At 39.8% G+C, this 12,620-nt stretch overlaps 1 protein-coding gene and 2 non-coding genes across 11 annotated transcripts in view; all 3 read right to left on the bottom strand.

Annotated features, from left to right (window-relative positions):
* UBAP2 (ubiquitin associated protein 2) overlaps positions 1 to 12,620 on the bottom strand; it is a 134,325-nt gene that overhangs the window by 38,131 nt on the left and 83,574 nt on the right. For all 9 annotated transcript variants that reach the window (XM_048850952.2, XM_075128337.1, XM_075128338.1 and 6 more), the window contains 6 exons: positions 11,759 to 11,948; positions 10,740 to 10,953; positions 8,848 to 9,122; positions 8,127 to 8,299; positions 6,336 to 6,546; positions 3,034 to 3,073 (listed from right to left, as the gene is read on the bottom strand). In XM_048850952.2, coding sequence (XP_048706909.1) covers positions 3,034 to 3,073; positions 6,336 to 6,546; positions 8,127 to 8,299; positions 8,848 to 9,122; positions 10,740 to 10,953; positions 11,759 to 11,948 — 1,103 coding nt within the window. The remainder of the gene's footprint in view (positions 1 to 3,033; positions 3,074 to 6,335; positions 6,547 to 8,126; positions 8,300 to 8,847; positions 9,123 to 10,739; positions 10,954 to 11,758; positions 11,949 to 12,620) is intronic.
* On the bottom strand, positions 8,635 to 8,720 carry LOC125637495 (small nucleolar RNA SNORD121A). The gene has a single exon (XR_007356974.1). It is a non-coding gene; the product is annotated as a small nucleolar RNA SNORD121A (small nucleolar RNA).
* Positions 11,360 to 11,443, bottom strand: LOC125637494 (small nucleolar RNA SNORD121A). Its single transcript, XR_007356973.1, has one exon. It is a non-coding gene; the product is annotated as a small nucleolar RNA SNORD121A (small nucleolar RNA).

Genomic DNA, 12,620 nt, shown 5'->3' with positions numbered 1-12,620 from the left:
TTATCACCTTCACTAAGGAAAGCTGGAGTTTCTAGCTTTGAAGTGGGCTGTTACTGACCAATTCCATGATTATTTCTATACACAAAATCCATCAGTTTACAGCAATAACAACCTGCTAACCTATGCCTTCATTTCTGCCAGGCTGAATGCCACAGGCTTCAAAATTAGCTGACTTGAACTTCAAAGTTAATCATCATCTAGGGAAATCTAAGGTGTAGCCAGATGCTTTATTTAGAGTGCCCCTTGATATGGAAAAATAGATGACAAAATGCACAAAAGAGACAAGCAAAGATGTTAATGCTGTCTTTCAGTCCTTAGATGTACAAAAAGATGACAAGTTATCTTAGTTAGCAGCTATTACTACCATCCCTTTGCTAGTAGAAACTCATGTCCACAGTTATTAAATCCACCATAAAACCATTTCCACGAGAAGATATTTTGGATGTTCAAAAGGAAGATCCAGCTGTTGCTAAAATTCTTCATTATAAATCCATGGGGTAAAGACAAAATAACCAAGAGAACACAGGAGGATATGGTAATATGTCCACCCTGATGTGTGAGAGTGGTACCACTGCATCTGGAAACAGATGCAATACTTTATTGGAAAACCAAGTTACAAAATCAACTGGTATTACCTGAAAAATAAAAAAGAAAGGTAATCAACAGCTACATGAAGAGATGGGACATTTAGGAGCAGAGAAAGTAATCAGTCTTTCAAGAGATCGGTTTAATTGGCCACAGATAAAGGCAAAGATCAAACATTACATTACTAGAGTCTGTACATGAGTCGAGCAAAAGAATCCTCACCAGCCAACTAACAGTTACAATAGAACCATTTAAGTGTGAAAATAATTTATTCGGAAAGTTACAGCACTACCGTTTCTATTTTACATCTCTCACAATCCCATGCCACCCATAAGGCAATGGGCAGGTAGAAAGGCAGAACTGAACTCTTCGCTATGTTGTGAACCTTGCTAGAAAAACAAAAGTCAAGCTGGAAAGTTTCCCTTAAATAAGGTCATCTAAGTCTATAACTGTACACAAAATGAAGCTACAGGAGTTCTCCCCTCTATATATTATATGGGGGATCACATTTACGTATTGACATTGCATTTGATTTACCTATAAACTCTGAATATATACCTGGGCACCATAAAGATTAAGCTGAGAAATGGACACAGAAGATGAAAAAAGCATATGAACTGGCATCAAAGTGTTCTCAAAAATCTGCTACTTGTGGTAAAAATCACTATGATCAGAAAGTGCATGGTGTTGCCCTCCTTCCCAGTGACAGTACTTGTGCAGAATCTTTCAGAGAGCGTGATCAGAAAAATTAAGATCCTATTGGAAAGATAAGATTCATGTTTTATTTGAAAGGAAAGGGGATAGTCCAGTCTATGAATTAACAAGCAAAAAATGAGGAAGGATGTTTTAAAGAGTTCTCCATTGCAATCTTTTAGTTCCCTGTGACTGCTTGCCCTTGGATGTAACACCATCTTCTAAACCACAACAAAGGAAGAAACAGAGACCAAGGCAAACTAGCGCAACAAGAGATCAAAATGAGAACAAGCATTTGGACTCCAGTGATTATGATAATGACAGTGAAGATGAACTACATTATGTGATGGTACCAGATATTGTCCACGGCACAGATTCTGTGAATTCCAAGGCAGAAACATTTCATCCACATCTGGGAAATGAGGATGTGGTTGACACTGTGAATTTGGAAACTGCATTAGACTGATGTGCCATTCACACCAGCCACTGAAAAACATGAATGCCAAAATGAGACCATGGAACCTGAAACCAGCAGTGCACAAGAGGGCAGATCACCAGAACAATCCATTGACACTCCAGGTCATCCAACTAGAAAAAGAAGAGCCACACAGACACCAAAATATGAATTTTTAGGGACACCAACTTATCAGGGCCTAAATCAAACTACTGAACTCGTGAATGCACCATCTCACTATCCTCATGTTTGTCAGATGCCATACCAAATGCCTATTCCTGTACCTTATCCTGCAGTCTATCCAAGACACATGTAATACTGGTAAAGTGATACTGACTTATGGTATGTCTATTGCTCTAAAATTAAATGAAGTGTTTTATAATTCTGGATAGTTTGTTACGATGTTAATTTAGTATGTTTTCTAAATAGTCTGCCATATGCCACCCAGTGACTTGGAGTTAACATGATTCTATTACTGCTCATACGGGAACTTTTATTTCTTGATATATGAATATCTTCAGGGACCTATGGAGTTCAGAACTGACTGTTCAGTTGGATTTTGGAATTAAAATTGCCAGACTTTTTCTGCTTAATATGAAATAAACTGAAGAGAGATGCATACATTTCCACCATCCGTACCAGAACTTGAGAGAGAGAGCGCCCGACCCAAAGACTCAGTTGAAAATGACAGTTACAAGTTTGGGCATAAGCTTTCGTGGGCTAAAACTAGCATCACTTCATCAGATTGCATCTGATGAAGTGGGTTTTAGCCCACGAAAGCTTATGCCCAAATACATGTTAGTCTCTAAAGTGCCACAAGGACTCCTCATTGTTTTTGCTGATACAGACTAACACGGCTACCACTCTGAAACCAGTTACGAGTTTGTGCAACTTGCAAACTTCTAATAAATCAAATTAATGGACTGTAGGTTATACATAGTTAACAGAAATGTTGGGACATTATATTTACATGGGGGGAGTGCAGCACTCAAGGGAACATCAGGGTTATATTTACCTGTGCCCTGTCCCTTTAAGGATGGATGATTTGCTGAGGGAGTGAGAGGGGACAGCTCTGGTTGCAGCAGCATGTGCTCTGAAAGGACTGAGCAGCAATGGGGCTTGTGCAAACTGTGTGTTTATTTTTTGATACCAAGTTTAAAACTCAAACTGTTTAGCCAAAAATTAAACAGCGAAAGTTGTACAAAGCCTTAAACAATCTATGACTACAATGGTGTGCATGTTGAGGGGTAGGGGACAGTCAGAAAAACAGCTGTGTATATAATGGAGCTTTATAAACTTACTGTCAAGAGTTGGCTGTGTTCGAACACCACTGTGCCCATTCTGTAAACAAAGGGAAAACGAATGAGTAAGCCACCTGACAGAGGTGGTATTAAAAACCCTACATGATTCAGACATTTAACAGGCTGCTCATTGCAAAACTTTATATTCATTCCAACTTGAAAGTCAAGAGGGACGTGAAATAATCAATTGCCATTCCATGGGCTAAACTATATAGGAAAGTGTAGGTACAATGTTTGTGAGACACATCCCAGGGACACAGGAATAAAAAGGAAACAAGAAGGCTATATGAATGAGTGATGGTAAAGTCAGGGACACGTGAGAAACTGTTGTCTCCCTGATCTAATAGAACACACAACTGCACCCAGGCAAATTACATAGAGAGTTTGGAACCCTCCATTGGGAGATAAGGTTTGAGAGGAAACAATTGCTTCTTGGATCATTCTGGTCCATAAAAGTGAATGCTCTAGATTTATAATCCTCTGCACCACCACATAGAACTTGTTTCAGAAGTTAAGTGTGATTGAGCCATTAAGTTACAGAGACCAGAACGTAATTATGTTTGAAATTGTTACAAGGAGATCATATGGAGAAATACAAAGAGGATGTTATCGTCATTTAAGAACATAAGAATGGCCATACTGGGTCAGACCAAAAGTCCATCCAGCCCAGTATCCTGTCTAGCCACAGTGGCCAATGCTAGGTGCCCCAGAGGCAGTGAACCTACCAAGTAACGAACTAGTGATCTCTCTCCTGCCATCTATCTCCACCCTCTGACAAATAGAGGCTAGGGACACCATTCCTTATCCATCCTGGCTAATAGCCATTAATGGACTTAACCTTCATGAATTTATCCAATTCTCTTTTAAACCCTGTTATAGTCCTAGCCTTCACAACCTCCTCAGGCAAGGAGTTCCACAGGTTGATTGTGCGCTAAGTGAAGAACTTCCTTTTATTTGTTTTAAACCTGCTACCCATTAATTTCATTTGGTGGCCCTTAGTTCTTATAGTATGGGAACACGTAAATAACTTTTCCTTATTAACTTTCTTCACACCTCTCATGATTTTATATACCTCTATTATATCCCTCCTTAGTCTCCTGTTTTCCAACCTGAAAAGTCCTAACCTCTTTAATCTCTCCTCATATGGGACCCGTTCCAAACCCCTAATCATTTTAGTTGCCCTCTTCTGAAATTCACAGATTTGTATATTCCAAGGCCAGAAGGGACCATCGCGATTATCTAATCTGATCTCCTATATAACACAGGCCAAAGAACTGCCCCAAAATAATCCCTAGAGAAGATCTTTTAGAAAAACATCCAAACGTGATTTAAAAATTGCTGGTGACAGAGAATCCATGGCAACCATGGTAAGTGGTTCCAATGGTTAACGACCCTTATTGTTAAAAATGTATGCCTTATTTCCAGTCTGAATTTGTCTAACTTTGAGCCACTGGATCCTGTTATACGTTTCCCTGCTAGCTTGAAAAGTCCTTTATCAAATGTGTACTCCCCATTTAGGTACTTATAAAACCATAATCATGTCATCCCTTAACCTTCTTTGTTAAGCTAAATCAACTGAGCTCCTTGAATAGATCATTATAGGGCATCTTTTCTAATCCTTAAATCATTCTTGTAGCTCTTCTCTGAACCCTCTCCAAATTATCAATACCCTTCTTGAACTGTGGACATGAGAACAGGACACAATATTCTAACAGCAGTCACAACAGCACCAAAAACAGGTAAAATAACCTCTTTACTTCTACATGAGATTCCCCTTTTTATGTATCCAAGGATCACATTCGCTCTTTTGGCCAGTGTCACATTGGGAGCTCACGTTCAGCTGATTAGACAACACGATCCCCAGATCTTTTGCAGAATCACTGCTTCCCAAGACAGAGTTCCCCATCCTGTAAGTATGGTCTACATTCTTTGTTCCTAAATATTGATATTTAGCTGCATTAAAACACACACTGTTTGCTTATGTACATCTTATCAAGTGATCCAGATCACTCTGAATCGGTGACCTATTATTTACCACCTCCCCCAGTTTGTGTGTCATCTGCAAACTTTATCAGTGATTATTTTATGTTTTCCTCCAGGTAATTAATAAAAATGCTTAATAGTATAGAACCAAGAACAGATCTCTGCAGGATCTCACTAGAAACATACCCACTCGATGACGATTCCTCATTTACAATTACAATTGGAGACCTATCAGTCAGCCAGCTTTAAATACATTTAATGTGTGCCTTGTTAATTTTATATAGTTCTAGATTTTTAATCAAAATGTCAGCCAGTGCCAAATCAAACACCTCACAGACGTCTACGTATATTGCATCAAACACTTATCTTTATCAACCAAATGTGTAATCTCATCACAAAAAGATGTCAAGTTAGTTTGGGAGGATCAATTTTTTAATAAACCTATGTTGATTGGCATTAACCCTCCTTTAGTTCTTTATTAGTTGAGCCCTATATCAGCTACTCCAGTATCTTGCTCAGGATCAACATCAGACTGACAAGCTCATCCCATTTACCCTTTTTAAATAATGGCACAACATTAGCTTTCTTCCAGTCTTCTGGAACTTCCCCAGTGTCTTCCCAAAGACTTACTGAAAATCATAACAGCCCAGTGAGTTCCTCAGTCATCTCTTTTTAAAGTCTTGGATGCAAGTTATGTGGACCTGCTGACCTTGTGATCTTTAAAATGTAATGTGCATATTCTCCTTGGTCTTGTATTTTTATTATTTAACATTTACAACGTGGTAGTGCTTGAAGGCCATAACCCAGTCAGGCCCCACTGTGCTATATGCTGTACAAATGTAATAAACAGTCTCTGCACCAAAGTTACGCTGGCAAGATATCATGGTGAACATGTAATGTCAATTTGTTTTTTAAAAAACAAGATGCTAAGCTTCAGGAAGATGGAGTCAATCAAAATGAGAATGTTAGCTAGAAACGGACTGTAGCGCAAATCAAGAAATCAAAATCCAGAGAAACATCACAAAGATCTGCATACCTGAGGACCGAAGAGCAAGAAAAGCAACAGCAAAGAACAACAGAGTTGGGGGTGGGGGGGGGAGGGTCGGTCAAAAGAGAGTCTTTTTAACCAGTCCAAAAGATGTTAACAGAACAAAACATCATCTCTGTGTTAGCCACTGAAGTCTCAGAGCATCAGGACTATTGTTGAGCTCAACAAAACAGTTGAATTATAGCCTTAGTATGTCACCAACACCCAAACCCATCAGTAATTAACCCAATTAATGTCTTTTCAATAGCGAAGGTTTCTGAAATCTACTCACCGTGACTGCAACAGGGGTTGAGTCCGATGGAGCCATGGAGCTTTGGTATGCTATCCTGCTATGCACAGAAGTCTGGTCATAGGAGGAAGTTGTTGTTACGGGGCTAGTGCTCTGGGACGAGCAGGTCAGACTGGAAGAAGTGATGGCAGAGGTTGTGTAGGTGGACTCCTGTACTGTATTGGATATTGGCAAAGAGGTATTCAAAGGATCACTGAAAAAAGTAAAAGTTATTTATCATCTTGTTAAATGTCATTTCAGATACCTTCATGACATTACCAGCTCCTGCATAGCAACCTGGAACTGGATACCCATTTGCTCAGCTAGAAGTTGCTCACTTTCCAGTTTCCTAGCATAACACAAATTAATGTGGGCCTAGGCAAAGTTACAGCAGCCCTCTGTTCAGAGCCAGCATCTGCACTGAGCAGCAGGGGCCATTTCCCCCTCATAGGACAACTGTATTTTCTCATCCCATGTTCCATTCTTCCCCCTCTCAAAAAGGCTAGCTATGATAATTGTTTTCCTGCTTTTTCCTGGCTAGAATTAGCATTCTACTTCATAAGTGATTTCTTATGCTTTTAGATTGTAAGGTTTAGAGGGAAGACACTACTTCTTACCATGTGTCTGTATCAGAGCCCAGCACAATGGGGTCTGATCAGACTGAGGCCTCTAGTCAATATTCTAATACTTTGAGATCTACTGACAAAAGGCACTAAGAAAGAGCTGCTCTTATTACACAACACTGCTGTAAGTATCCATGACAATTTACATACACAGACTAAGATTTGTACCCTGCCCCTAGATCTTTCTAAACTCTTTACATTTGTTGCCTTTCCAGTATTGCCTGAGTCAACATCAGTCTTGTAGGACTTTACAGGTTAAAAAGCACTTTTTAAAAACTAAATTCTGTTGCCTGTGATTCAAACATTACTTTAAGACAGTTAACACAGCAAGGCATATTTTCCACATCTTGGATACTGAACCTGGGTATCCCTCCATTTCTGTTTATACAGTCTCTTTCAGGCTCCCATACATCAGCACATTGCTGCAATGTTTGCTCTGCCAAAACCGGAAGGGTTAGGCTTAGGGTTTTTTTAAGGTTCGTACTGGATTTTTAAAAACATTTACAAAATTTAAGATGAATGGAGGAATTTATTTTTGCAAATCTTAATTCTTGCAAATTCTCCATCAACTTTTTAAGGACCATTTTACACAAACAAAACTCTGAAAAAACATTTGAAGAGTAAGCATGTATTTGGCTGCTATGTTTGCATTTCTTTTGTTATTACTGGAGACATTAGCATTTTAATAAGGGCTTTCCGCCCACCTCAGAGCCTGCCTGCCTTTAGGTTGAGCTTCCATTGAAGTCAGACCTCAGTTTATGGTGTCAGTCTGCTGACAGAGATGGACGTTGTGATGCATTTATCTCTGCTGAGTCAATTATAAGAGTAGATGGGCTGGGAGGGAGCCAAAGCCTCACTTAAACAGCTTTGGGAATCAGCATAATTAAAAATGTGAAGGGTAGCTCATAAAGAGAGCATTTAAGTTCAATTCATTCCCCCCTCCATTCTAACCCATTTTTCAGAATGTTTCTCTAGTCACCAGAAAAGGGACCTTCCTGCTTTTAAGGGTGCCATCCTCAGAAAATAAAGACTGAGGCTTACAAGTAATTATATTTAGCTTCCGAGACAGCTACACCAAACAGCCCCTTGGCAGAAGAGACCTTGATCTTCACATGCCACTTTTTTGGTACAAGAGAACACATAAGGATGCAGAAATGGAACTCTTACGTACTTTACAGGTTTTGAGTACAAGCTGTTGCTGGGCACCTGGCTGATATTCTCATTGCTTGGGGCTGACCCAAACTCTGGGAGAGAAGGCTCTGACCCAAACTCCAGAGCTCCAAACTGAACGTTTAACCCTGTCACATCGGCTGATCCAGGCATTTCCACTGCAGAGGCCGGGATCTGAAAGTAAAAACAAAATCCTGTATCTATATAGTTTATATGAAAGAAATCACTCATGAACCACCTTGAACTCTAGGGAACTACGAACATACAGAACACCAAGTATGTAACTTGGTTACAATCTCACAGCCTTGGCTTCTAACCTGTATCTGTTGGCCAATGCAGCTGCCTCTCAGACGGAGCTGCGTAATTTCTCCCAACTAGAATCTCTCCACCTTAAAACTTAATTTGTCGGTCCCACATACTTTTTGTGGCCTAAGAGATTAAGTCATACTGTCCTCTGTGCCTACTAAAGAGTATTTTGTTTTACGCATTCACCTCCCAGTCACTAGTTAGTCCAAGAACACTCAGAAATGGTTAAATTTCCTCACAAAACAATCAGATATGTGCTTGGAAAATACCACATCACTGTCTTCTGGACTATAAAGCCACCCATCTTAAAATTTAAAACCAAAAGTGCATCAAGACTGCCCTATAATGTTTCCCCACCCCCCCAAGTATCTTAAAGCCTATATGTGCCATATATTTGCCCCTGCTGTGTTACCCACCTTAGAAGCTGGGGGTATCCTCCGTTTCAGTGGTTTGATCTGTTTCTGCTGCGTTTGATGGGCAGACGCTGCCTGGTTATCCATAGACATGCTGGGGAGCTGCAGCATTTTGCTTGCAGCCATAGAACTGTCTACTGGTGATGGCTCTCGGAGTTTTACTTGGGAGGAGAAGGACTCCAATCCAGGAGGAGGAACAGGGGCTGTCTGTGTCTGCTGTTGTTGTCGCTGGGTCAGCTGGCTGAGAACTGGAGATGGTTCAGGCTGGGATTTAAAGTCTAGCCAGCATTTGGGAAAAAAATCATAATTGATGCATTAAACTCTGCTCCCAGGACTTTTATGTTCCATCTCTGTAGTTGTAGTTAAAGAATTAGTGCTTTTATTCACCCCTCTCAGAGCTATTGCTGCAGACCGTGTGCACACTCAGTCAGCTGCCAACGCATTATTTTATATAAACTTCAGATTCTGAATATTAATATTATTTTTGCAACCACAGAGCTGGCAACTTAGTTTTCTTTTTTGAAATGAAAACGGAGATTCTGAGACAGGACTATATGGCAATTTTTTAAAAATGGGGAATTAGGCAGCTGTTCATATGGCCACACAACTGCATTATACTCAAGTCTCTAGTAGAAATGCTATGTATTATTTTAGTCAGACCTTGCACCGCTCCACAGTGTGAGGACCTGCCTGAAAGTGGGACTCTGTTAAATGTGGAAAGTGCAATTCACGATAAAAGCTAAAACTCGCGACTTTTGGACACAGTTTGTCAAGAAATACTGACATGTTAGAGACCATATAATTAAGTTTTCTGATCTCCTGATTCTAAGAGGAGGAATATTTTCAAAGGCTCAAATAGGAGTTAGATACCCAGCTTCCACTGACTTTCAATTGGAGTTGGATGCTTAACTGCCCTTTATAAATCTCCTCCATAGTTTTTAGTTGTTGAAGGACAGGCTTATAAGCAATGATTCAAAACTCTAGTTCACAAACACAAGTGGTCCACAGAACATTGCAGGTCACATGTTGCCAGCTTCTCCTTATTTCCAGCGGCTAAACTGCATTAAAATACAGCTGAAAACACAAATATTTTCTTAATATTACTTTATGTGAATTGTGGTTGCTACCACAATGGCTGCTTCTATACTGGCAAAACCAGGACCTGTAATTCTCCACAGTAAGAGCATCACTGGAAGCAACATGTAGAGACTGCTCAAGCAATTGTTATCATGGTCTTGTCTAACCCTCCACAGAGAAGGATCTACGTAATTGTGAAGGGGAGGGACGGTGATCTACTCCATCGTGGACAGAAAGTGAAGTACGAAGGATGCAGGCGGCCCCAGGATTAAGAAGTGATCCACACTATTAAAGAGCCAAAGAACTCACCATAAGGTGGTATTAACTTAGTCTAGGATTGAAAATTTATACTTTGTCATTAGTAGAAGTACAGTCAAGGTAACATAAAAAGGTCTTTCCCCAGAATTCCTAGAGACATTTACAGTCATACTTTATATTAAGGTTCCATTTACAAATAGTTTATAAAGGGTTATTAATAGATTTTTTAAAATAAATGGCTAACCAATTGTCAGAGATGACCCGAACAGGCGGCTTACAACCATCTGTAACACTTTCTACTGAAGCCATGTATAAAAATACTACTCACGTCTATTATGCTTATAACAGCTATCATTTATTAACCTTTTATAAATGGAACCTCAATATAATGTGACTAAGTTTACTAGTCTCCTTTAGGAAGCTAATTTCAAAAGAGAAGCCATTTCTCAATATCATTTTAAAAATCTCTTACATAAGGTCTGGCACTGAAGGGTCAAAGTTCCATAGTCAATGGCTTTAAATAATAAAAAAAAAAAGGCAAAACCTATCTAAATACTTACCAAACTGACTGAGGACCGAGGATTGGCTAATCGGGGGTTTTAGATCCCAGGATGAGGTGGTGGCGGCGGCGGAACTACTGCTGTTTTGCTGAGAGCTCGGAGAGGTGAACTGACCCAAACCTGGAGACTTCAGCTGGTCCAAGAGCGGAGATCCAGTGGAGTTTGCTAATTTAGAGGATCCAAGTTCTCCAAACCCAGAACAGAGAACTGAAGACTAGCAAGAAAATGAAGAAAAAAATATTTCACTAAATGTTAACATGACCAAACCTGTGAGGTCGGAGTTAATTGCTCACATTGGCAGCAATGCAGTTCATACTTTATCCCCAGATTTCTAATTAAAAGTGAAAAGTTAAAACTTAGCAAGAAAATCCAACTGAGCACTAACAATATGGGACCAGATCCCCAGCTATTGTATTCTGGTTTAGCTCCACCACTGTTAATGGACATATGTTGATTTACCCAAGCTAAGGATCTGACCCATGTAGTTTTGTTTATATAGTGCCTTAGAACAAAGTAAAGGTAAAGTTACTGGCAACAGTATTTAATTTGTTTCAAAACATTTTCCTACATCTAATCTCCAACTCTATTAAAACTAACAAAGGGTTGCCAACTTTCCATTAGTCCAGAAAACTCAGAAATAGTTGATTTCCACACAGACCAGTCAGATATGTGCTTGGAAAATACCGCATCACAGTTCTCTGGCCTAGAATTCGATGCTTTATACATGGAGTGTTTCATTTTAATCAATATGCAGAGAACTTATCTGCACTTTTCTCAAGAACCAACACAAGCAGTTCACTTAAATGGACAAGTAAACTCATGAGCACGAAAAGGTTCATCTGATACTTTTTTTTTTTTGGTGAGGACATTTTTAGTCCCGTGTCCCCTCATATTTCAATACCACCTGCAACTTAAGTGCTGCAAAGAAAAGTCATGAAAAAAAAAGAAACTAACTGAAAAAGTATAAAGTGTTTATTCCGTAAGATTCTGAGTCTTTAAAAAGCCAAGATGAATTTTACCAGACTCTGAGGAGAATAGGAGTTTAGAGAACTGGAATTGCCAGTTCCTGATGTCATCTGGGTGTTGTGTTGGGAATTCGTGAAGACTAGGGCTTGGCCAAAGCTCTGCTGTTGGGGAGACTCGAAGGAGTTGCCTTCTGTTTCTTGGCTAGAAGTCACAGGCTTCTGAAGTAATGTTACTAGGTCAATGCTACAAGAAAAAAAGAGTAAGAAGCTGTCAAATACTAAAATTGGGATATTTGAGGACTGAAAGAAGATCAAATAACTAAGATCAATATGAAGGACACTATGCTAGCCACATTATTTAACCTTTCTGGGTCTCATCTCTGCAGCACACAGCACCACTCAGAAGAGCAAGAATCCAGCTTTCTACTCAGACGGCAAGGTCCTGCCATCTGCTCGAGCACAGGGTTACCACTGCCACATTTACTGCTTCATAATTGAAGAAAACCTTGCATTTTGTTCTGTACTTTAGCATTTCAAAGTGAAATGCGGTGCAATTTCAATATCATTTATCTTGGGTATGTCCAAAGTACTTACCACCATGGTAGCTAAACACCCATTGGCTTACCTGCTAAGCTCATGGAGATCAACATGATTGAGCCACGGGGGAGTAAGTGAAAAGAGGTGTTATTTGCTTACTTCATAGAACCATAGAATATCAGGGTTGGAAGGGACCTCAGGAGGTCATCTAGTCCAACCCCCTGCTCAAAGCAGGACCAATCCCCAATTTTTGCCCCAGATCCCTAAATGGCCCCCTCAAGGATTGAACTCACAACCCTAGGTTTAGCAGGCCAATGCTCAAACCACTGAGCTGTCCCTCCCCCTTAATCTTGCCACTCAATATGTACTTCACATGTCT

This window comes from Caretta caretta, chromosome 5 (genome assembly GCF_965140235.1).
Source record: "Caretta caretta isolate rCarCar2 chromosome 5, rCarCar1.hap1, whole genome shotgun sequence".
Lineage (NCBI taxonomy): Eukaryota > Metazoa > Chordata > Testudines > Cheloniidae > Caretta > Caretta caretta.
The sequence above is the reverse complement of the archived record's forward strand: the minus strand, read 5'-3'. Positions and strand labels throughout refer to the sequence as shown.